This window comes from Lasiodiplodia theobromae, assembly GCF_012971845.1.
Source record: "Lasiodiplodia theobromae strain AM2As chromosome Unknown scaffold_8, whole genome shotgun sequence".
Lineage (NCBI taxonomy): Eukaryota > Fungi > Ascomycota > Dothideomycetes > Botryosphaeriales > Botryosphaeriaceae > Lasiodiplodia > Lasiodiplodia theobromae.
This window is the reverse complement of record NW_023336574.1, coordinates 970,018-989,766: the sequence shown is the minus strand read 5'-3', so window position 1 is coordinate 989,766 and position 19,749 is coordinate 970,018. Positions and strand designations below refer to the sequence as shown.

Below are 19,749 nucleotides of genomic sequence, written 5' to 3'. Positions count from 1 at the left end.
CGTCGGCCGCCGGCACGCCGTTCCCGTTGCGTCTTTTCGTGCGAAAGGCGCAGCCCACGCCGCACCCCTCGCGTTTGCGCCTTCCGTTCGCCATGCCAACGCCGCTGCGCCAACGCGGCGCAGACTATATCATGACGACGCGCGCCGCCGGAAAGTGCAAACGACCGTACGCGAGCACGGCACAGCAGCGGCGCGGCACTGGGCGGACGAATGCGCGCGGGCCAGCCCCCTGGTGCCCGAATTCTAGAAGGGCGCACGCGAGATGCTAACGGCAGAGCTGCCGGGGGCACAGCAGGGCGGGCTGGTGCAACGTAGCACCAGCAAGCGCTCGCCAATGCTTGCGGCTGCTCGCTTGCACCAGGAGGGCAGCTGCGCGCAGCACCTACTTATCGCCGCAATGACGATCGCCGGGCGACAATCAGCAGACGGCCGTACGAGGCAGCGCGGCCGTCCGTTTCATCAGCACGCTTGTTTCGGGCGCGCGGGTGTCGCAGGCCCTGGGCGCATGGCAACTGCCGCCGGCGAGCGCCGCAGCCGGCGGCTTGCACGTGACGCGGCTGTTCCTGCGGAGCGCGCGCGGCGTGGGCTGCGGCTTGGGCGTGCGAAGCGTGGGCTTGCCAGGCCTGCGCGCTGGCGGCGAAAATGGCTCGCGCTCGCTCGGTACTTGGCGGCTGCCGTCCAGAAGCAGCGCTATCTCCGCCAACCACGGCGCACGCGAACCGCCACTGCAGCAGCTAGCAGTCGCGCCTCTTGCCTATCGTGCCGCGGCCGGCTGAACCTAGCAGGTCCCATTTATAGGTTGACGTCAAATTGCCCCTTTCCAGCCACTGGTACGGCGTATAAGAGCCCACGATCGCCCCTAGCCCTCCTCCTGCGCGGAAGCATGCGGCAACCAATGGCCATGCACGTCAAACTCTGCTACAAATAGTCCCCCTATTTCGCCAGCCCTACGCTCCAAGCTCACGTAAGTGCTTGTCGATCGCTGCGTCCTCAAAGACCCGAGCCGATCCCGGACAAGGTCTCATATTTTCCACTCTCAGATCCCCAAGCGCGCCCGAGCCCGCGACATGTCTGATGGGGGCTGTGTAGGCCTCATGCGAGCCGCCGACAACTCCTCGAGCGCGCTCCATGCTGCTGCTGGACCATCCGTCTGTCTCCAGCAGCGCGGACTCCACCACAGCGTCGCGCCCTCCGGCATCATGGCGCGCCCCGCCGCCCTTCTGTGTCTTGCCGCCCTCGCCCTCGGCCTGTACTTCGTCGCCCACGCCGCCTCCAAGCGCTTCCGCCAGCTGGCCCAGTTCCCGGGGCCTTGGTGGGCCGCCCACTCGCGCTGGTGGCTCGTCCGTGTAGTCAACTCTGGCCGCTCGCCCTACACCTTCGTCGATGTCAGCAAAAAGTACGGCCCCATGGCCCGCATTGGCCCCAACCACCTTCTCACCACCGACCCCGACTTTGTGCGCCGCATCCTGTCCGCCCACTCGCGCTACACCCGCGGGCCCTGGTACGACTCGATGAGGATCGATCCGCATGTCCCCAACATCGTCTCCGAGCGCGGTGTCGCCAAGCACCACAAGCTGCGCTACCAGATGAACGCCGGCTACGCGGGCAAGGACATCGAGGGCGTCGAGGCCGCCGTCGACGAGCGCCTCATGCACTTCATCGACACGATTGAGCGCCGCTGGGTCTCGCACCCGGGCACCACCAAGGTCTTCGACATCGCCAAGCGCATCCAGTTCTTCACCCTGGACATGATCAGCCAGCTGTGCTTCGGCCGGAGCCTCGGCTTCGTCGAGGCTGACGACGACGCCTTCAAATTCCAGGCCACGGTTGAGTGGCAGATGCCCATCGTCGGCCTGTTTTCCGTCATTATCGAACTTAGCCACCTTTACTACTTCCTTTCCAGCATTCCGTTCATTCGAAGAGTTATTGTTCCCTCGGCCGGCGACAAGATCGGAATTGGCCCCATCATGGCGGTAAGGCATTCCTCTGCATTCCCGGATTGGCCCCAACTGTTCTGACCGCCCACTAGATTTCCCGCGAAGTGATCAACGAGCGACTTGCCCCGGGCGCGGAACAAAAAAAGGACATGCTTGGCTCGTTCCTCAAGCGCGGCCTTACCCCAGATGAGGTCGAGACGGAAATTTCGATATCCCTGTACGCTCCTGCATTAGCGAAATTTCCTTTTCTGGTCGCTAACCCTTGCTCTTAGCATTGCCGGTTCCGACACCACGGCCACTGCCATGCGCGCAAGTCTCCTTGCCATCATTTCCAACCCCCGCGTCTACTCGCGTCTGATGCGAGAGATCGACGACGCAATCGCCGCCGGAAAAATCTCGTCTCCTATCCGCGACAGCGAAGCCAGGAACCTTCCTTACCTTCAGGCCGTCATCAAGGAGGGCCTTCGCCGCTTCTCTCCTATCACTCAGCTCCGCGAGAGAGTTGTTCCGCCGCAGGGTGACACGTTCGACGGCAAATTCATTCCTGGCGGTACTTTCGTCGGCATCAATTCCTGGACCATTCAGTGCCATCCCGTGTATGGCGACGATCCCGAGGTCTTCCGGCCGGAACGCTGGCTCATCGCCGACGAAGAGCGCTTGAAGCAAATGACGCAGATCCACGAGTTGATTTTTGGCTGGGGAACCACGAGGTGTCTCGGTGTTCCCATCGCCCTGATGAACTTGAACAAGATCTTCGTCGAGATGCTCAGGCGCTACGACATCGAGGTCATAAACCCCCACAAACCGTGGCACAGCGAATGTTACGGCATCTTCTTCCAACGGGATTTCAACGTCCGCATCTCTCACCGGCAGGCCGGTTCCGCGTAGAATTCGAATGAATCCGTAAAGACTTCATTTGTTGGGTAACCTGAGATGGACGCTTCGCTTCTCAACGTCTTTTGTTTATTTTTCCTTTCTTTGGTGGTTAGCGCCTTCACTGCTCCCACAATTTCCTTGTCATTCTCCGTTTTTTATTTTTTCCCCTAGATGCGTTTTTGTAGCATCAGTCACCCGGAGAAGACACGGCGTTAAAAATTTCCTTTACTGTTTTTGGGTCGAAAATACCACGGGAGAGATGAAGGAAGGACATAGAAAAAGTAATTCCTTGGGTCTGGGCGGGGTTATACGGGTTTCGCGCCACTAATCTGAGGGCGTGAAAGGATGCAAAAGGGTGGTGGTTGGGTGGGTATCTGGTTTTTTTTAGGTTTCCTTTCTCCTTGCAGTCATGGCCACAGTACAGCACCGTACATACCTCTTTTCCTTTTTCTTTACAAGTTTGGTCCTTGGCTTTACGCTAAAGTACGAGCACCCTCTCCATCCCTAGTGTCTACTGATCTCCTTACATCTCTCCTCACTCAGTCTTACCTTTTGGTTTCCTATATTTTCCTTTTGGTCCCGTTTCCTTTTTTTTTTTTTTGAGTTTTACAGCGTATACACCCCTACTAGTTTGTGTTTCTTTTTGTTGTTTGCTTGCTTGGAAGCTGAACGCATTTACAGCCGTCTGTAGAGGACGGGAAGACGAAGACTCATTCAGTCGTAACAAATGCTCATGGCTTGAACTACCTCCAAAATTTGCTTCCTGAGCATACTTGCTCGCTTGATTCCATCCATGAGATTAAGAGGTTCACCGTACTCTTTGGTGCTTCTGCCATTTTCCTTGGCCACCATCTCTCAAGATGATTGAGACCATGAAAATTGTCGTTCAAACAAAGTTGGCCCCCAATTCTACATGCATGCACGCATCTTCAAGGGCCCGCTCTCCCCGCCTTGAAGATCCGAGAAGGAGTAGGCGCGCGTGTATGTAGGAGAAGATTCTTGGCGCCACCAACCCCGCTTTTGTCCCTTTCACTTCCCCCGCTCGTAAAGAAGACGGTTAGTTCCTTGCACGAAGATGGTGGTGTGACGATGGTGTGTGAGCATTAGACCAATCAGAGCTACGGTGTTTTCCTGGAGGTGGACGTTGCGTCGATATTTGGTGGTCAGTTCCCCAGGATCGACGACGGGATTTACGGGGTGGGGTGATGATTGGTGCAGATCTTGATGTAAGGATTGACGGACCCTTTTTTTTTCTTTTGTCTGCTCTCCTGTGTCTTTAGAGAAATGATAGGCGGCCTTCGTGATTCTCTGCTTTTCCTTTCCCCTTTCTCCCCTTCTCTGTTCTTGGCTGCCGTCATTTGGTACCTTCGCTCGCAAATGCCGAAACATACGGGATTTTTATTTATCTCCCGACTCAGGGGATTGCGTCATGAGCGGTTTATATACGTGAATACTATAATAGTTGTGTTGTTAAGAGAGACGGATTTATCATCCCCTCGGTAATGGGGAGAGGACCGGAAGACGTCGGAAAAAGCTTCGTCACGACGGACGCTATCTCATCACGAACTGCACCAAGGGCTGAGACATTGACGCAGCTTGCAACAAGTGGATAGGTGCCTTGAAACAGAGACACAAATCCGTTTGTATTTACCAGCTGGGGAGGCGGAGCGTGTTCCGGGTGCAATCTTGGGGTTGACAGCCCTACGCATTTTTAGAGTCGGCGCTAGCTCCTTAGCTACATGCAGCGCACGATGTTAGCGCAAAAAGGACACAGCCGCTCGGCGTGACCGAACTGGCGGGAAGGCGACCAACAAAGGGGCCGAGCAACGAAAGGGAAAAAACGGCACATCTCCGCGTCGCGTGGTAGATGGAATGTGCCGCGGAGGGTGCCCTAGGAGAAGGTTGCATCCGCACCCTCAACGATCCTGTGCCAAGAGACGGCAGGTGAGAATCATGTGGCCAACGATTGGAAGGAATCTCATTTCACGACGATGGGCTAAAAGGCCCAAGCATGCCAGGGACTTGCCGATGTCACTGTGGCGGAAGGAAGGGTGGGGGGTCGACGGCTTGCGCGCGTTTCCCCAATCGGGAAACGGGAGGAGAGCCACTCAGCCCAAAGGATCCAGGGTGTGGCAGTAGCGGCGTCGCGGATGGCCCGTGTTTCGAGGGTCCATGGCATTATCCGGGTGGGCTTGTGTGGCTTGGTTTTGAATTACTCGCGTCCGCGCAATAGCTTGCGCATCCCTTAGCTCCAGAAGGAGTGGGTTGCGGTGTTTAATACTTCGTCTGCTATAGATTGCGACTGTTTACATGGCTGTCTTCGACCGTTTCGGACGTGGACCCGCCTACTTGGGGAGAAAGGTCTGGACCTTTCGATTCTTCAAGGCATCGGACGTTCTAACCAAAGTTCGGTGGCGTCCCGCAGCGCCGCGCTCTTCGGCGATATTCATGCTGATGAAGCCACACGATTGTGGGGACGCGACGGCGGGAAAAAGCTTGGTTGCAGACATCACAGGTCGAGATTCCATCCAATAGACCATATACGGAACTACTCCCGTGCTACTATTTCAAATCTTTTTCTTATTGGCTTGTGTATGCGTATTGAGTTTGTATTGAGTTTGTACGTGACTGCAACATCTGTCGTGGTTCGCTTCATTTTTTCCGGCTCTAATCCCTCCCTAGATGCTTCGACAATGCGCTTGTGCGGGAGGTGGAGTCCAGTCGCATATTGGCCCCGGACGAAAAAAGGCAAGAACATGTCCGAAGGGGTACAAAAGGAGTGGTGAAGTCGCAGACAGGCCTTTGAGCGACTAGCGACCAGCGACCAGCAACCAGCAAACGCTCCCGTGTTAACTGCCGCTAGCATCGGCGTTTCAGGACCAGATCGGAAGGGTCTGATTGTAATGAACGGCGGTAAACCGACATCGGTTACGCTATCGACGGCCCGGCACGGTTAGCGGCAAGCGCATTGCAAGCAACATGCGTAAGCTCGATCGCACCCAAACGCGTGCTCCCAGCCTCGTGCAAATCGCTGTCGCTCCATTCGCCGGATTTCTCGCCGTAGCCGCGCGTCAGAACTTAGCAATGACCAGGGAATATCCTTGGACTGCAATATGTGATCCTTGCCGGGACAATATAACAAGTGTGGCCTTCTCTTCACAAGGCTCGGCAACCGTGGGATACGGCCTTCAAGTCCGGGAGAGGCATGCATCGGCTTCGATTGTTCGGAATGTCTTCCGATGATGCGGGCCAGCCGCTGTCAATCGCCCTGCGGATGCAGGAACTGGGAAGAATCCAGTCCGCCATCCCAGCTTCGTTGGGAAATTTGATTCATCAAGATAACAAAGAAAAGGCGTTCATTTCATCAACCTCTCGATCTGGCCAAGTGGGACTGTCGTGTGTTCAACATTTGCTGAATGTGTGTTGGCTCCGACCCCATCAAAAGCATTGGCTTCTGAAGCGAGTGGTCGTACATGGTCGACGACGAAGGGATCCTTGTAGTGTTTGGAGGGGTCTGGCGTTTCTGCCCTGCTCAGATATGTCCGAAGCTCCGTCTCAGATCCAGGGGTATCGGGGCGCGGCTGCTCCACTCGCTCCTCAGTTCGTACGATGACTTCGTCGACGACGAAAATCTTGCCAAAGGTCAAGGCGGAGATGAGAGGCCAGAAAATGGGAATGCTTGCGCAGAGAATAGCAATATCGACCTCGAGACAGGACAGGATGATTGACGTCGGCGCCAGCCAAGTTGGATCAGCAACAGGATATGTTCCGGCGCGAGTCTCGGCAATGCTCGCTAAGCGTGCGATACTAATAGCCACGACCCTTTACAAGTTGTTAGCATTTGCTTGGTGGTGAGGTAGGTAAGACTTACACAGAGCCCAGCACGGCCAGTCCAGCAATCGCATATTTTCGCTTGCCCTCCAGGTCGATAGAGGATAAGGAGAAGATGGGAAAGGCGAGGACAATGATGTCGAAGGCCATGTTGAGAGCAGAGTGGGTTGCGAAGGTTGCGAAAAAGGTCTCAGGGTCGGCGGACCCAGCTCCAAATCCAAAGCAGGTGCCCGGCCGGTTCCATTCCCAAAACTTTTGAACAGGCGAGCAGGCGAAGGCGAGCAAGGCGGTGTATGTGAGACCCCAGATGGAGACGACAACGATCAAGCCGATAATGAGGTAGTAGATTTTCGAACGCTTCTCGAACAAGCGAAGGTACTGTAGAAGCAGCGAGACCTTGATGATGCTAGTCGACCAGAAGTAGGAAATGGTGCCAGCCCAAAACCACTATAGCAAAAAGTCAGAAGTAGTTTGGGTTAAGGTTGAAGGTGACGTTACGTGTAGGTATTCCGAGTAAGTGCCAGCGGTCAGGGACAGAACGTGCTTGCCAAGGCCATAGTCGGGCACTGTTTTGGTATCAGCCATTTGATACGTCAAGCGGATGGAGCTATGGAACTTACACATTATGACAAAAGCGGTGCCAATAGTCACGGAAATCTGGACCAACAGTGAGCCAGAGGCGGTTGAATGACTGGGAGAGGGCTTACGGCAGCGAGCACGACCATCAAGTCGTCCCAGCCAGCAGCACGGGTGATCTTGACTCGGGCATAGAGTCTGAAAAGCACAGCAACCCAGGCGACTATCTGCATTGAGGGTCAGTATGCGGCAGAGATGGAGTTGCCGGCAAACTCACTTGAAAGACAATGCTCACGGCCAGGACGGTTTCCTTCCGGTTGACAATAGGAACAGTTTCGGTGGTGGTGGATTCATAGCTGGTGGAATTGGTCAGCAGCGAGCTGGTGCGCTGCTCGGGAATGGCAACCATCGTGTATAGCAGGCAAAAGGACAGATTCAGGGCCGGCAGAGGGCCTATCTAGAGCTATATTGTGTCCAGTGCCAAGGAGGTCAGAGACGGAGATGAGAGCAAGTGTTAGTGAAAGGGACCGGGTCGGGCTTGAGCGCACAAAGCCGGGCCGGGAGGGACAAGCGTGAAACTGGGCATCGGGCCAGGGCGCCCAGCGGTGCCCGGACAAGAAAGATAAGCGAGGCTGTTGTTGGTGGAAAGCATGTTTCCCAGCGGCGCGGACGATTTGCAAAACATGGGGCTAACTTTAGCCGCACAAGTGCCGTGCCGTGGCCCCGGTAGATAGATGGTGCAGCTGCAGCAGACCCGCGGTCGGCGGCGCCGACGCGGCAGAGAGCCGGAACTGGCGGCCGCCACGGCACAGGCGGCGGTGAAGGTGGAGAGCGAGGGTCGAGGACAGGGCGTGAAGCGAGATTTTGGAGGATGGTGTCGAGAGAGAAGGCGCGTGGCGCGGTGACAGCGGGCCGGGTTCTGCGTGCGCGTCGCACGACTCGGTGCCACAGCCGCCCGCCGTTGCCAAGGCCCTCAATCTTCGAATACGCCGTTCGCTCGCCTGCTGAGGCAGAAGCGAACACTCTTTCTCCGCCGCCCTCGCCCGCGGGTGCGCCCGCAACCCGCATAGCGGACCACTTTTTAGCCTTCTTCGCCGTCAAACAGAAACAACGACAGCGCGATAAGCTTTCGCGCAGCCAGGCGCTGCCATCCCCGCGTTAGCACTCCAGATCTCACATGAGTCGCAGTCTGTTCAGCGCACGCCGATCGAGGCCCAATGCCGATCTTAAGGCAGGGCCTCAACCCTAATGCTCTGCTCGTCCCCTTGATCGTCACCGCTATCCCCATCCTTCTTACGTACGCCCGCGGAGTAACTCCCGACAGAAGGGACTGTCGCTGTACATCACTGCCGCTGAAACCGCCTCCCCTGCTCCTTCCCGCTGCCGACCCGCAATATGGATATTGTACACCTCACTTCGTGGAAATCCGACGGTGCGAGTCGTGGCCATTAACCTAACCTTGTAGCCCTCGCATAGGTACGACCGGCCAAGATCACCAACACCAAAAAGGAGTCTAGCACATCCACCAGCCTTTCGTGTTCTTGCGCCGACTTTTCCGCGGCACGTACGCTGCACTATACAGCCTCATCTACAGCAATATACATCTGCGGTTGTCTCCGCCAACTCTGCCCTCTCAACTCCATTTTCCGCACCATTTGCCAAAGCTCACGCTCAGCCCCGATCCGTCCCGGCAGAAACACCAGAAAAGCTTCGTGGTTTCTCCACCTGTCGTTGTCCTTGATTTCGTCAGAGCAGGGGGCCGAGTCAGCCCGCACCGTGCGCAGAGCTGCGCCGCTGCCCAGTGCTCAGTGCGCACCAACTGCGAGCCCTCAGAGTGACACAATCCACGGCCCTGACTTCACCAGCCCACTGTTGCGTGACAGCCATTCCACCGGTCCCTCCGACCCGTTGGAGCAGAGATTTTCACACTCCTCGCGCAAATCCTTTGACCTCACCGCTCACCATATTGCCCCGACCACCGCTATACTTAGCCACCCCCCAATATAATACCATGCTTGCTCCCTTGTTCTTTCGCCCCCTATCACTACGCCGCGTGGCTGCACGTACAGGATGCCCATGTGCCATACCACCCCTATTCTTGCTGTGATATCAGCACTCACTGAGGCAACCCTATACATGGCTGACATCACAAGCGTCCGCAGTTATAGGAGCTTCACAACTCTTCAGTTGACATACCCTTTTTTTTTATTCTTTTGAGCAAAATGTACGAGTGACCCATGGCATCTTTTTGGTTGAAAAAGAATTATATTCCCCTGCACCCCCGAGTCTTTCCCGCATGCATAAACAAATCTCAGCAGACCCTGTACCTAATCTAAAACTCCTTAGATAAGTGACGTAGTCCTCCTATTTTCGATCCTGGATCCCTGCACACCAACTTTGGCCTGTGTAGCAGCGTCACCATTTCCGATTGGTTCTCATGCATGATTCTAGAATATTCGCACTTTCGCTAGCTAAGATAACGGGTAGGGATGAAAGAGCAACAAAAGACAGGGATGCACTTCACCCCCGTCACCCTGAAACAAAGCAAATCCGATTCGTACAGCAGAAGTGGATTACTGCCAAGTCCGATCACAACAGTGAGGTATTTGTGAGCATGAGTAAGCCGATCGGACATGCCGAAGACACTGCTCGGGTTGATAAACTTGGAGTCGTCATAAGCCGGAAAGTTTTCGTTATCGTCGAAATTTGGGAGTATTGTTTTGTTTTCCCCTTCTCTGCCCATTGCTTCCCAGAGCAAGCCAAAACTGACCTGGTGCGCTCATGTGTGGTTTGGTGTGGTTGTGGGGATTGCAAGCCTCGCGCGGAAGCACGTGGTTGGGTTGATGGTCTGTTTGCGTAGATATTTGATTTGAGACGTTTCAAACCTGGCCCCCATTTCCAGGTATCGTACGATTGCATTCGGAGAAGAAGTAATGACAGCTGGTCAATTCGGATTCGTGGTGAAGAGGTCCAAAACGTAAAGGCAGAAGAACCCGAAGATGGCGGCTGCGAAGGCCCAAACTGCGAACAGCACGTAGCGGGAGGCTTCGTGGGGCAGGAAGTAGAGAACGAGAAGGATCGAGCTGACGATGATGACGGCTGTGATGGCAGACTTTTGCAGATCAGCCCGCCAGCGCGCCAGTCTCTCTTCAATGTGCAATCGACGTTCGTTTCCCTCCATAGCTTCTTCCATTGCGTGAGATCAAGGTTTGGTGCGATAGAGAGGCAAACAGCAGATCGAAATTCCTTCAAATAAATGCACTCCAAGCACGATCACTGGGCGCGTTTGCTCAGCGTTTGAGACGGGATGGAGCCGAGACCTGTGTCACTCATCTGTTCTTCACATAACGAGCACAGGCGAGGCTTCCGGCAAGCTCGCCATCCGGCTGCTGGAATCTTTCCGTGCCCATATCCGCTCCAAGGACTGGATGGCGGCGGGAATGTTACGGAAGCCCGTCTTGGCGTAAACGCGGGCCATGCGCTCTGTGAAGACGCTTCTGCTCTCCTCGTCTGTGCTCTCGACCGCGCCAAGGAAGCATACCCAGACAAGGGCGTGAGCACCAGGCGCGTCGTGAGGTATCTTGGAAAGCAGTGCTTTGAGGTTTCGAAGGGATTCCTGCAAGTCCTCTTCTGATCGCGTTCTGTTGAAGTAGAGCTTTGAAGCTTCAAGAAATGCTTCTCGCGTGACGGAAATGGTGGCCTCCTCCTCTGACCCCGACGGCAACTCGTACGCGAGCCAGTCGAGGTACTGGAGAGGATCGGCTATCACACTGGTCTCTCCAAGAAGCGGCTGAGCGAGAAACTCGAACCTGTCCAGCAGGTAAGTCAGAACTCAGTCAGGGGCAAACAGGCCCGTGACTCACATGTGCGTTTGCTGTGTCAGAAAGTTGTTTAGCATCGAAGCATGTGCCGCTCCAGCGCTGTTTCTCGAAAGACACAGGAGCATCTGGACCAGATAGCCGTACTCGGAGCTCCCTGTCACCGTCTCGCCGACCAGCAGCACGATCAGCGTAGCCCACGTGAAGACGTTGAATACCTGTTCTTGCGGCGCCTGCATCGCATCCCGGCGCAGCCTCGAGATAACAGCGGCGCGGCCAGCCTCGGCAGCCGCCTGGAGGTCGGGCCTCTTCGAGTGACTCAAGTGCTGTGCCGCCACGACCTCGACCGCCCGCCTGAGCACCTCGTCTTCACACGCCATTGGCAGGATGAAGTCGCGGTAGCCATTGGAGACGTTGTCCAGGACTACCATGACGGGAGCTACGGCTTCGGAGACTGAGGGGGCACGTCAGCATGTATTCTTTTTGTGAGCGTGGAGACCGAAAAAGTAAGCAGAATAAGGGGCCGGCGTACAATGAGAGAACAACATGCGGACTTGAGGATTCATTGGCGCAAGCCATGGTTGGACAGCGGGATGGTAGAGAGTGGCAAAGACATGCCCACGCTTTGCTAGCTGTCTATCCTCACGCTGACTGGGCTCGACTAAGCCTTTGTAGTGGTCTTGCGCGTTGAAGTTGAAAGTTTCAGCATGACCTGCTGCCGACTGTTGCGTATCTGAGCCCGTGGATGCACTGGCCTGCTGGACTACTGCTCCCTTTCTCCGCTTGGATGCAGTATTGCCTGAGCCCCCGCGGCGCTCATTTTGCCAGCGAATACGCACAGGTAATTGTGCTTGTTGCGCTGAAGCATTGTCATCTGCGGAAGCATCCAACGTTGGCAGCTGACAGCCTTTGAGTTTTCCCCGGCGTGCAACCCCATCGTTGAAGCGGAAGCGGCCCAAACCTGAGCATTCTATGCCTTTCTTAATACATTTTCTGCATGTCGGATGGCCTAAATCGCACGTGATACGCCGTTTAGTGCACTGGAAACAGCCTGATTACCCGATTTAGTATATCTCTGCTTCGGAAGTAGCTGGGGGGTGTTTCACCTCGGGGCTTGACGTCGGTTGGCGTTGCGGAGGCGCGGGAACTGGACGGAAACATTGGAGCTGTAGGTTCAATCTTGGCTGCTTTAACGGCGGGCGGGTCTAATGCTACCAAGGGGGCCGGTGTAGGGTTGCGACGGGAAGTGGGGAAAAGGTGGAAGCTGAAACTTCTCCAGCTTCTTAGATTCGGGGTTACGTAATACCGTTGATAACAGACTACCTGGGCTCCTTCAAGCTACCATTGGCCAAAGCATCGAACAGTGTAACCTCCCTGAATCCTTAGAGCATGTGACAGACCAACACTTCATCCGTCTTGTAGGAATCAAATCCACAGGTTATACAAAATGACATTGCTTTGATGAGTTCAGGACTATATACGATGCGAAACACCTTGGACTCCATGCTTTCCCCAAAATCACAACTGCGGGCTTATCTTTCCTGTTTCTGCCAACTCCGTCTTCACGGCCATCGCAGCTCTCGCGCCCTCCTCGATAGCACCATCAATGAAGCTCCGCCACAGAAGAGCCCAGTCTGAGCTCGCAAAGAAGACGTTACCATGACGGGCACGCATGTCTTCCAGATGGTCCGCCAACAGATTCGGCGGCGAGAAGAACCACGCGCCCTTCGCAAACTCATCCTTGGACCAATTGTGGAATACTAGCCGCTGCACATCCATCTTACCCGGAGCTAGGGCCTTCACTGCAGCAAATGTCTCGTCCAGTTTCTCCTCCGGTTGCATGTGGTATTGGTGCGATCCGAACGCAACGATGTGCGTATTTCCTGCTGGCGTTGTGCCGTCGCCGATGGCGTAGATGAGCTTGTTGGATGGATATGTGACGCCCGTCCATGAACGCATGTTCTTGTCAGAAACCTCGGCGTGCACTTTGACGCATTGGTTGACGTGACCGACGCCGATGGCTGCGAGCTTACCATCCGGCAGCGGAGGGTTGAAAGATACAGTGCTGAGGACGTTCAGTGGAACAGTACAGATGATGCGGGCTGCTTGGTATGTGCGGCCATCCCGGGTCGTCACCTCGACCTTGTTGCCCATGTCGTTGACAGATTGAATGGGCGAGTTGAAAGCATACGAAAGCCTCTTAGTGTAGAGTGCTTCCCTGAAGAAGTTGATGGCGAAGCTCGACTGGCCGCCGCTAAACTTGTAGGTGATGAGGTAGTCAAGGCAGCCCTGGTAAGTGTAGCCGCAGATGGCCCACCAATGCAGGAACTCGAGGAAACTCATGCCCTTCAGCGTACCGCCACTGCAGAGAAGGACGAAGCCCTCCAGCACTGCACGCTCACTTGGAGAAAGCGAGGATGCAATGGCGTCGATACGGTCTTGTGCGGACAGACTGTCCAAGTCTCTGGCTTCTGGAACATAGAACATGTTGGCCGGCTGCGGCATGATGTTCCTGCCCGAGGCGCCGTCCACGTTAACAAACTTCTCCAAGGCTGAAGCAAGGAGAGAGTCCTGCAAGGTTCGTTAGTTTAGAGAACGGGTTGTTATAGATGCTGACTTACCTCTTCATCATGGCTCATAGTAGAAGATCCTCCGGTTGTGTTCAGCTGGAAATGGTTGACGCCATACGAGAAATCAAACGAGTTCTTCAGCTCATTTTGCATCTGGTACCGGGAGATTTCACGCCAGACATGAGGCTGGCCCCAGTGCACCCAGGTACCTCCCATCTCGAAAGGATAGCCGCCAATGTTCGAAGACCATGAGCGGCCGCCGATGCGGTCGCGAGCTTCCAAGAGAAGAACATTCAAGCCTACGCCGCATGTCAGTTTTCCTCCACTTAGTCCATGTGCAAAGTACACACCCGAAAGACTAGCATCTCTGGCTGCAGTAAGACCGCAGTAGCCTGCACCAATGACAACAACATCGTACAAAACATTCGAGGATACGACGTTCGTCACGGGAGTGATGACTCCAATCGAGGGGACGCCGGGGCGAAGGCCTGTTTGTTCAGTCCAAGAGTAACCGTCACGGGATGTCATGTTGGCAAGAGCTGGTATTGGAAAGTTGCGACGAAAGAGCTGAGAGATACTGTGAGCAGAGGTACTGTTTATAAGCGTGCCGTGCTCGCTGCAAGATTCTTGTCCAGCTGCCCCCCACCGACTCCTCTCTGGCGCGTCTCATTTTTGCGAGGCAATCGTGTCAGTTTTCAAAGTCCAAAAAAGACAGGACATCCACGGATTACCGAAAGGAGGCAATAGAGTGAGGAAATTAGCGAAAAGCAACCCTCAAAGATGGCTCGTGCGGAAATGTGATGGGTATCGATAAGACATTGCCTAAAACGGGCAATAACGAGAGAAAATGGTCTTGGACAGTAGCACAGGGTTTGTAGACAATGAGAACCCAGAAATGAGTCAGGTGTAAAGTACCAAAGCAAAAGCATTAAGTCGGAGGTACTAGGAATGCTCAGGACAATGCGTTCAAGAACCTAAGGAACAGTACCAATAGGTCAGCACTTGTTGCAATTTCTGACGTCATAAACGATTCCGGTCAAACAAAACATTGCGAAACTACTGATGTGTATGCAGCGCTTCGCCCTCTTCTTCGAGAATAAAACTCATTAAAAAAAAGACTCGGAAGATACTCGCCCGAGCGGCGATGGGTTCATGACGATGTGTTGCAAGGATGTTGGCGATCTCAACTCTTGGCATCATCGTCACCATTGCCTGCCACCACTCACACCCGCTCTTTTCACCTCCACCTCCCTTTCCTCGGACTTCCGCTACCTCCTCCGCCGCCGGTGGCACCATGCCGCCATTCGTTCCCCGCAAACGCTCGCGCTCTCCCGCGCCTGCATCGGTTCCCAAACGCGCAAAGAAGAACATCTTTGACGCGCTCGACGCGCCTTCCGGCAACACGAGCTCCTCCGCCGACCAGGCCTTTCTCGACGCGTTAAGCAGCGACAGCAGCGATGAATGCCTCAGCGACGCCGATAGCGACGAGTTCGAGGACGTAAACATCGCCAAATCGAAGGCCAAAGCTTCCAAAGGCGCGGCCAAAGATGCTAACGATGGCGAAGACGATGAGGACGAGATGGATTGGGAGGATGCTCTGAATGACCAAACGGATACACCGGCGGCAGATACTCCCCAGCCGAAGCTTGCGCCTTGGCAGCGCGGCCTAGACGACGCTGACGACGTGCTCGAAGTGTCGCTCGGTGGCCCCGCTGAAGCCAACGACGAGATTGCGAGGAGGAAAGCGCTTGGAATCAAGGGTCCCTCGAAGAAAGATCGCCAACTTCGAATCTGGACCCACTGCATGCACGTACAATTACTACTATGGCATAATCACATACGAAATGGCTGGGTATGCGACAAAGAGGTCCAGAAGATATTAGTGGAGCAATTACCAGAGGGCGTGAAGAAAGAGGTCCAGCGCTGGCGGAGAGACTCCGGCCTACCGCCAGACCCGTCGCTTGAGCCGCCGCCAAAGGTTAAGGGGAAGAAAGGACCGGCAAAGGGCAAGGGAAAAGAGAAGAGTGATAGACATTCAGAGAGAAATCAGCGGGACTGGGGAGGAACTGCAGGTCGCACCGAACCAGGCACCCCGAATTTGAGTCAAGGAGACCCTCTGTACCGACTTTTAACATATCTGGCTGCCTACTGGAAGAAACGCTTTCGAATCACTGCACCGGGTCTGCGCAAAAAGGGCTATTTTCCTACAGCAAAGTCGCTTGCTACTGAGACCAAAGCCTGGCAGGCAACCAGGGAGGACTCGTCAAAGCAGAAGAAAGTAGAAAAGGAGAAGCCTAACACTGAAGAGTACGACATTGAAAGGTTCGGGGAGCGGATCCGCGACAAGGCAGAGTTTCTGGAGGCAGCACGAACATGCAGAGGTAGTAGGGATGTCGGTGCTCAGCTCTTTACTGCACTTGTCAGGGGTATAGGTCTGGAGGCCCGTATGGTAGCAAGCCTCCAGCCCATAGGATTTGGATTTACGAAAGTGGAAGAAGTCATCATGAAAAAGGGAGAGAATAGCAAGACCGAGGATCCGAAGTCGAATGCGGATGCGCAGGCAGATGCCGCCACCGATTCAAACGCGAAGAAGACTACTGCTAAATCGCAAAAGCCTGTTCACCCAACTGCGAAGAAATCATCTACTAGAAAATCCGGCACGAAACCCTTAGCTGTCGTCCCTGATGAGGATAGTGATAGCTCACTCAGCTCAGCAAAGTCCGACATTTCTGATGCATCAAAGCCAGCCACGGCACTGAGCAAGAAACACTACGACACGGATCTAAAGTACCCAGTTTACTGGACCGAGGTTTTGTCGCCTATATCTAATACCTACATCCCCGTCTCACCACTTGTCATTGCTACAGTCGCTTCAACACCTGAATTTCTATCAGCGTTTGAACCCCGAGGTGCCGCAGCTGATAAAGCCAAACAAGTGATCTGCTATGTTATCGCATACAATGCAGACGGAACTGCCAAGGATGTAACAGTCCGCTATCTCAGGGGTCGCATATGGCCCGGCAGGACCAAAGGTTTCCGCATGCCCGTTGAAAAAGTCCCCGTCTACAACAGACACGGCAAGGTCAAGCGCTACGAGGAATTCGACTGGTTCAAACGCGTCATGTCGAACTACACGCGCGACGGACGCTTGCGCACCGAGGCCGACAAGATTGAGGACGAGGCAGACCTCGTTCCGATCATGCCACACGTCTCCAAAAAGGCCGAAAGCGGCGTGCCTGACACCCTCCAGGGCTACAAGAACAGTGCCGAGTACGTCCTCGAGCGCCACTTGCGCCGCGAGGAAGCCATCCGCCCGACCGCCAAACCGTTCAAGACTTTCTTCACCGGCAAGGGCGACAAGGCCAAGGCCGAACCCGTCTTCCTGCGCAAAGACGTCGTGGCGTGCAAGACGGCCGAATCGTGGCACAAGGAAGGCCGCCAGATCATGCAGGGAGCGGTGGCCATGAAGCGGGTGCCCATCCGGGCGGTGACGCTGATCCGCAAGCGCGAGATCGAGGAGGCGGAGCGCGAGAGCGGCGAGAAGGCCATGCAAGGGCTTTACGCGCGCGAGCAGACGGAGTGGATCGTGCCGCCGCCCATCCGCGACGGCAAGATCCCGCGCAACGCCTTCGGCAACATTGACGTCTACGTGCCGACCATGGTGCCCCAGGGCGCCGTGCACATCCCCCTCCGCGGTACGGTGCGCGTTTGCAAGAAGCTTGGTATCGACTTCGCCGAGGCGGTTACTGGATTTGAGTTCGGCCGCCAGATCGCCGTGCCGGTGCTGACGGGCGTCGTGGTGGCCGAGGAGAATGGCGAGCTTGTGCGTGAGGCGTGGCGTGCTGAGCAGAAAGCGAAGCAGGAGAAGGAAGATAAGAAGAGGGTGGAGACTGCGTTGAAGATGTGGCGCAAGTTCATGCTGGGGCTGAGGGTGATTGAGAGAGTGAAGGAGGAGTATGGAGAGGGCAAAGATGGTTTGGATGACGTGGTGAACCCGTTTGCGAGGAAGAAGAGGGAGGGCGAAGTGGGGAATACTTTCGAGAGGAGGTTCGGGGACGAATTCGAGGATGAAGAGGAAGAGGGTGGTGGATTCCTAAAAGAAGATGAAAAGGATCTAGGTCCTGGTGGGTTCTTTTTGCCTGGCCAGGAGGAAGATCCTGGAGAGGGTGGCTTCATCCGTGAAGAAGATGAGCACACTGGTGGAGGTGGATTCTTGCGCGATGGTGAAGACAACGCAGTCGAAGGTGGTGGATTCATCATTGAAGGCCACGACAGCAAGGAAATACCGACGACCTCACAAGACTACCATGCTGCCGGAGATGCTCAGGACGCCCCATTCTCCCTACAATCCGCTCATCATCATTTCTCAAAGGCGAACGCTGAAGAAACCCCTCATGACGAGGGCGAAGAGAGCGAAAGCAACAGCCCGCCACCAAAGAAACGTGCCACCCGCGGCAACACCAAAGGGCGTGGCCGAGGTCGTGGCAGAGTGCGGGCAGCTACCACGACTAGCACACGAGGCAGGCGGAAGTCCTTTGAGGCAGATGGTCTGGATGAGACTGCAAATGACTCTGATGATCTGCCATCAGCACCATCTGAGTCTGATTCTCCGGTCTCTTCGGCGCCGGACGTGGGCGACGAGTCAGAGTCGGAGTCTGGTGCTAAGCACACGCAAATCAGGGACGTAAGCGAGGAGGTGCCTCGTAGGACTCCGCGAAGAGCGGCTGCAAGGAAAAGTGCGACTGCTGTGAAGAGTCATTATTTTGACGATGGCGAGGAAGTTGAGGATCAAGATGAAGGTGGCAGCGATCAGGCTAGAGGCGAAGAAGCGGATGAAACATCAAAAACACGGTCGCGCCGAGGTGGTCGTGGTCGTGGGCGCGGAAGAGGGAGAGGGAGAGGGCGTTCATGAGAACAGTTCATCACCTGAGTAATTGGAAATTGAGGCTTGCTGGATTATTGTTGCTGTTGGTATGAGCGTTCAAGCGCAGGGATCTCTTTGCATTGATGGAGCTAGGCGGTTGGCTACACAAATACGTTCTGTTTTCAAGCAAAGTCCTCGTGCGGACTTATCAAGTCAAGAAAAAGGCGCCATAGCTAGAATGTTTGCGTTCATCACTAACATTCCTCAATACGATAGCGGGAATTAGAAATCAGGTAGCTTACACTCAAGAACTGCCACGAAAATCTACATTTCAGTCTATGCGGCTGGCACTCGTACGTGAGGCCTCTACCACTCACCGTAAAAACAACCTCGGAATACTTTTATTTGATTTTCGTAAGGAACAATGCCCGGTCGGGTTCTAAGCAATTAATCGCTTGCCCTATACTTTTCTCTATATTCCATAACCCTCTTGATCTCCTCCTCGGTACCTCTGCTCTTCAGGTAGTCGATGATGTCGTCAAGGCACAGGATGGACAAGACTGGAATGCCGTATTGCTTCCTGACCTCACCAATGGCGCTGGGCCTGGGCTTGCCATCGTCATCGTTCTCACTGGGGGTCTTCTCCTGCCTGTCAACGGCAACTACAATGCCAACGAGCTCGCCGCCCTCCTTCTTGATGATATCGATGGCCTCGCGGATAGCAGTGCCGGCAGTGATGACATCGTCGACGATGACAACCTTCTTTCCCTTCAATTGAGCACCGACAATGTTGCCGCCCTCGCCGTGGTCTTTGGCCTCCTTCCTGTTGAAGCTGTAGCTGATGTTGCCAAACTTGTTCAGGTCCAATTCGGCAAGCTTGTCCACGGTGGTAGCAGCGAGAGGGATGCCCTTGTAGGCAGGGCCGAACAGAACATCGAATTGGAACGATGGGTTCTCGGCGGAATAGGCGGCGACGGTGTTCGCGAATGCCCAGGAAATGGCGCGAGTTAGGTCTGCACGGTGGAATAGGCCGGCGTTGAAGAAGTAGGGCGAGATGCGCTTGGACTTCAAAGTGAAGGTGCCGAACTTGAGGGCATCGGCGGAGGTGCAAGCCTCCAGGAAGGCGGTCTTGTAGGCGGGAACGTTGCTTGACGAGGCCATTGTGTCTGGTTCCTAGCGGTAGGTGGAGAGAACGCGATGTCTAACTTTTTGGCGGGGCGACGACTGGGCCGGTGAAATAAGTGGTTGCCGGGCGGCGACGGCCAATCAGCCTAGTG

General features: G+C 55.1%; 6 protein-coding genes across 6 annotated transcripts; 2 read left to right on the top strand and 4 right to left on the bottom strand.

The window, feature by feature from the left end:
- Nucleotides 1-1,199: 1,199 nt before the first annotated feature.
- LTHEOB_3305 (Pisatin demethylase) lies at nucleotides 1,200-2,825 on the top strand (the record flags this gene model as incomplete). The annotated part of the gene is made up of 3 exons (XM_035512214.1): nucleotides 1,200-1,973; nucleotides 2,030-2,154; nucleotides 2,210-2,825. The coding sequence occupies 3 exons, from the start codon at nucleotides 1,200-1,202 to the stop codon at nucleotides 2,823-2,825; spliced, it is 1,515 nt and encodes a 504-aa protein (XP_035363198.1).
- A 3,344-nt stretch (nucleotides 2,826-6,169) lies between these two features.
- LTHEOB_3304 (Integral membrane protein) lies at nucleotides 6,170-7,629 on the bottom strand (the record flags this gene model as incomplete). Its single annotated transcript, XM_035512213.1, has 6 exons — nucleotides 6,170-6,635; nucleotides 6,685-7,091; nucleotides 7,143-7,210; nucleotides 7,265-7,301; nucleotides 7,352-7,447; nucleotides 7,498-7,629. The coding sequence occupies 6 exons, from the start codon at nucleotides 7,627-7,629 to the stop codon at nucleotides 6,170-6,172; spliced, it is 1,206 nt and encodes a 401-aa protein (XP_035363197.1).
- Nucleotides 7,630-10,560: 2,931 nt separating this feature from the next.
- On the bottom strand, nucleotides 10,561-11,604 carry LTHEOB_3303 (C6 zinc finger domain containing protein; the record flags this gene model as incomplete). Its single annotated transcript, XM_035512212.1, has 3 exons — nucleotides 10,561-11,029; nucleotides 11,084-11,492; nucleotides 11,571-11,604. The coding sequence occupies 3 exons, from the start codon at nucleotides 11,602-11,604 to the stop codon at nucleotides 10,561-10,563; spliced, it is 912 nt and encodes a 303-aa protein (XP_035363196.1).
- A 952-nt stretch (nucleotides 11,605-12,556) lies between these two features.
- LTHEOB_3302 (Monoamine oxidase N) lies at nucleotides 12,557-14,136 on the bottom strand (the record flags this gene model as incomplete). The annotated part of the gene is made up of 3 exons (XM_035512211.1): nucleotides 12,557-13,609; nucleotides 13,660-13,907; nucleotides 13,959-14,136. 3 exons carry the CDS (start codon nucleotides 14,134-14,136, stop codon nucleotides 12,557-12,559), a joined length of 1,479 nt encoding a protein of 492 aa, XP_035363195.1.
- A 766-nt stretch (nucleotides 14,137-14,902) lies between these two features.
- On the top strand, nucleotides 14,903-18,542 carry LTHEOB_3301 (DNA repair protein; the record flags this gene model as incomplete). The annotated part of the gene is made up of 2 exons (XM_035512210.1): nucleotides 14,903-18,292; nucleotides 18,402-18,542. The coding sequence occupies 2 exons, from the start codon at nucleotides 14,903-14,905 to the stop codon at nucleotides 18,540-18,542; spliced, it is 3,531 nt and encodes a 1,176-aa protein (XP_035363194.1).
- A 377-nt stretch (nucleotides 18,543-18,919) lies between these two features.
- On the bottom strand, nucleotides 18,920-19,633 carry LTHEOB_3300 (Orotate phosphoribosyltransferase; the record flags this gene model as incomplete). The annotated part of the gene is made up of 1 exon (XM_035512209.1): nucleotides 18,920-19,633. The coding sequence occupies one exon, from the start codon at nucleotides 19,631-19,633 to the stop codon at nucleotides 18,920-18,922; it is 714 nt and encodes a 237-aa protein (XP_035363193.1).
- Nucleotides 19,634-19,749: the final 116 nt, after the last annotated feature.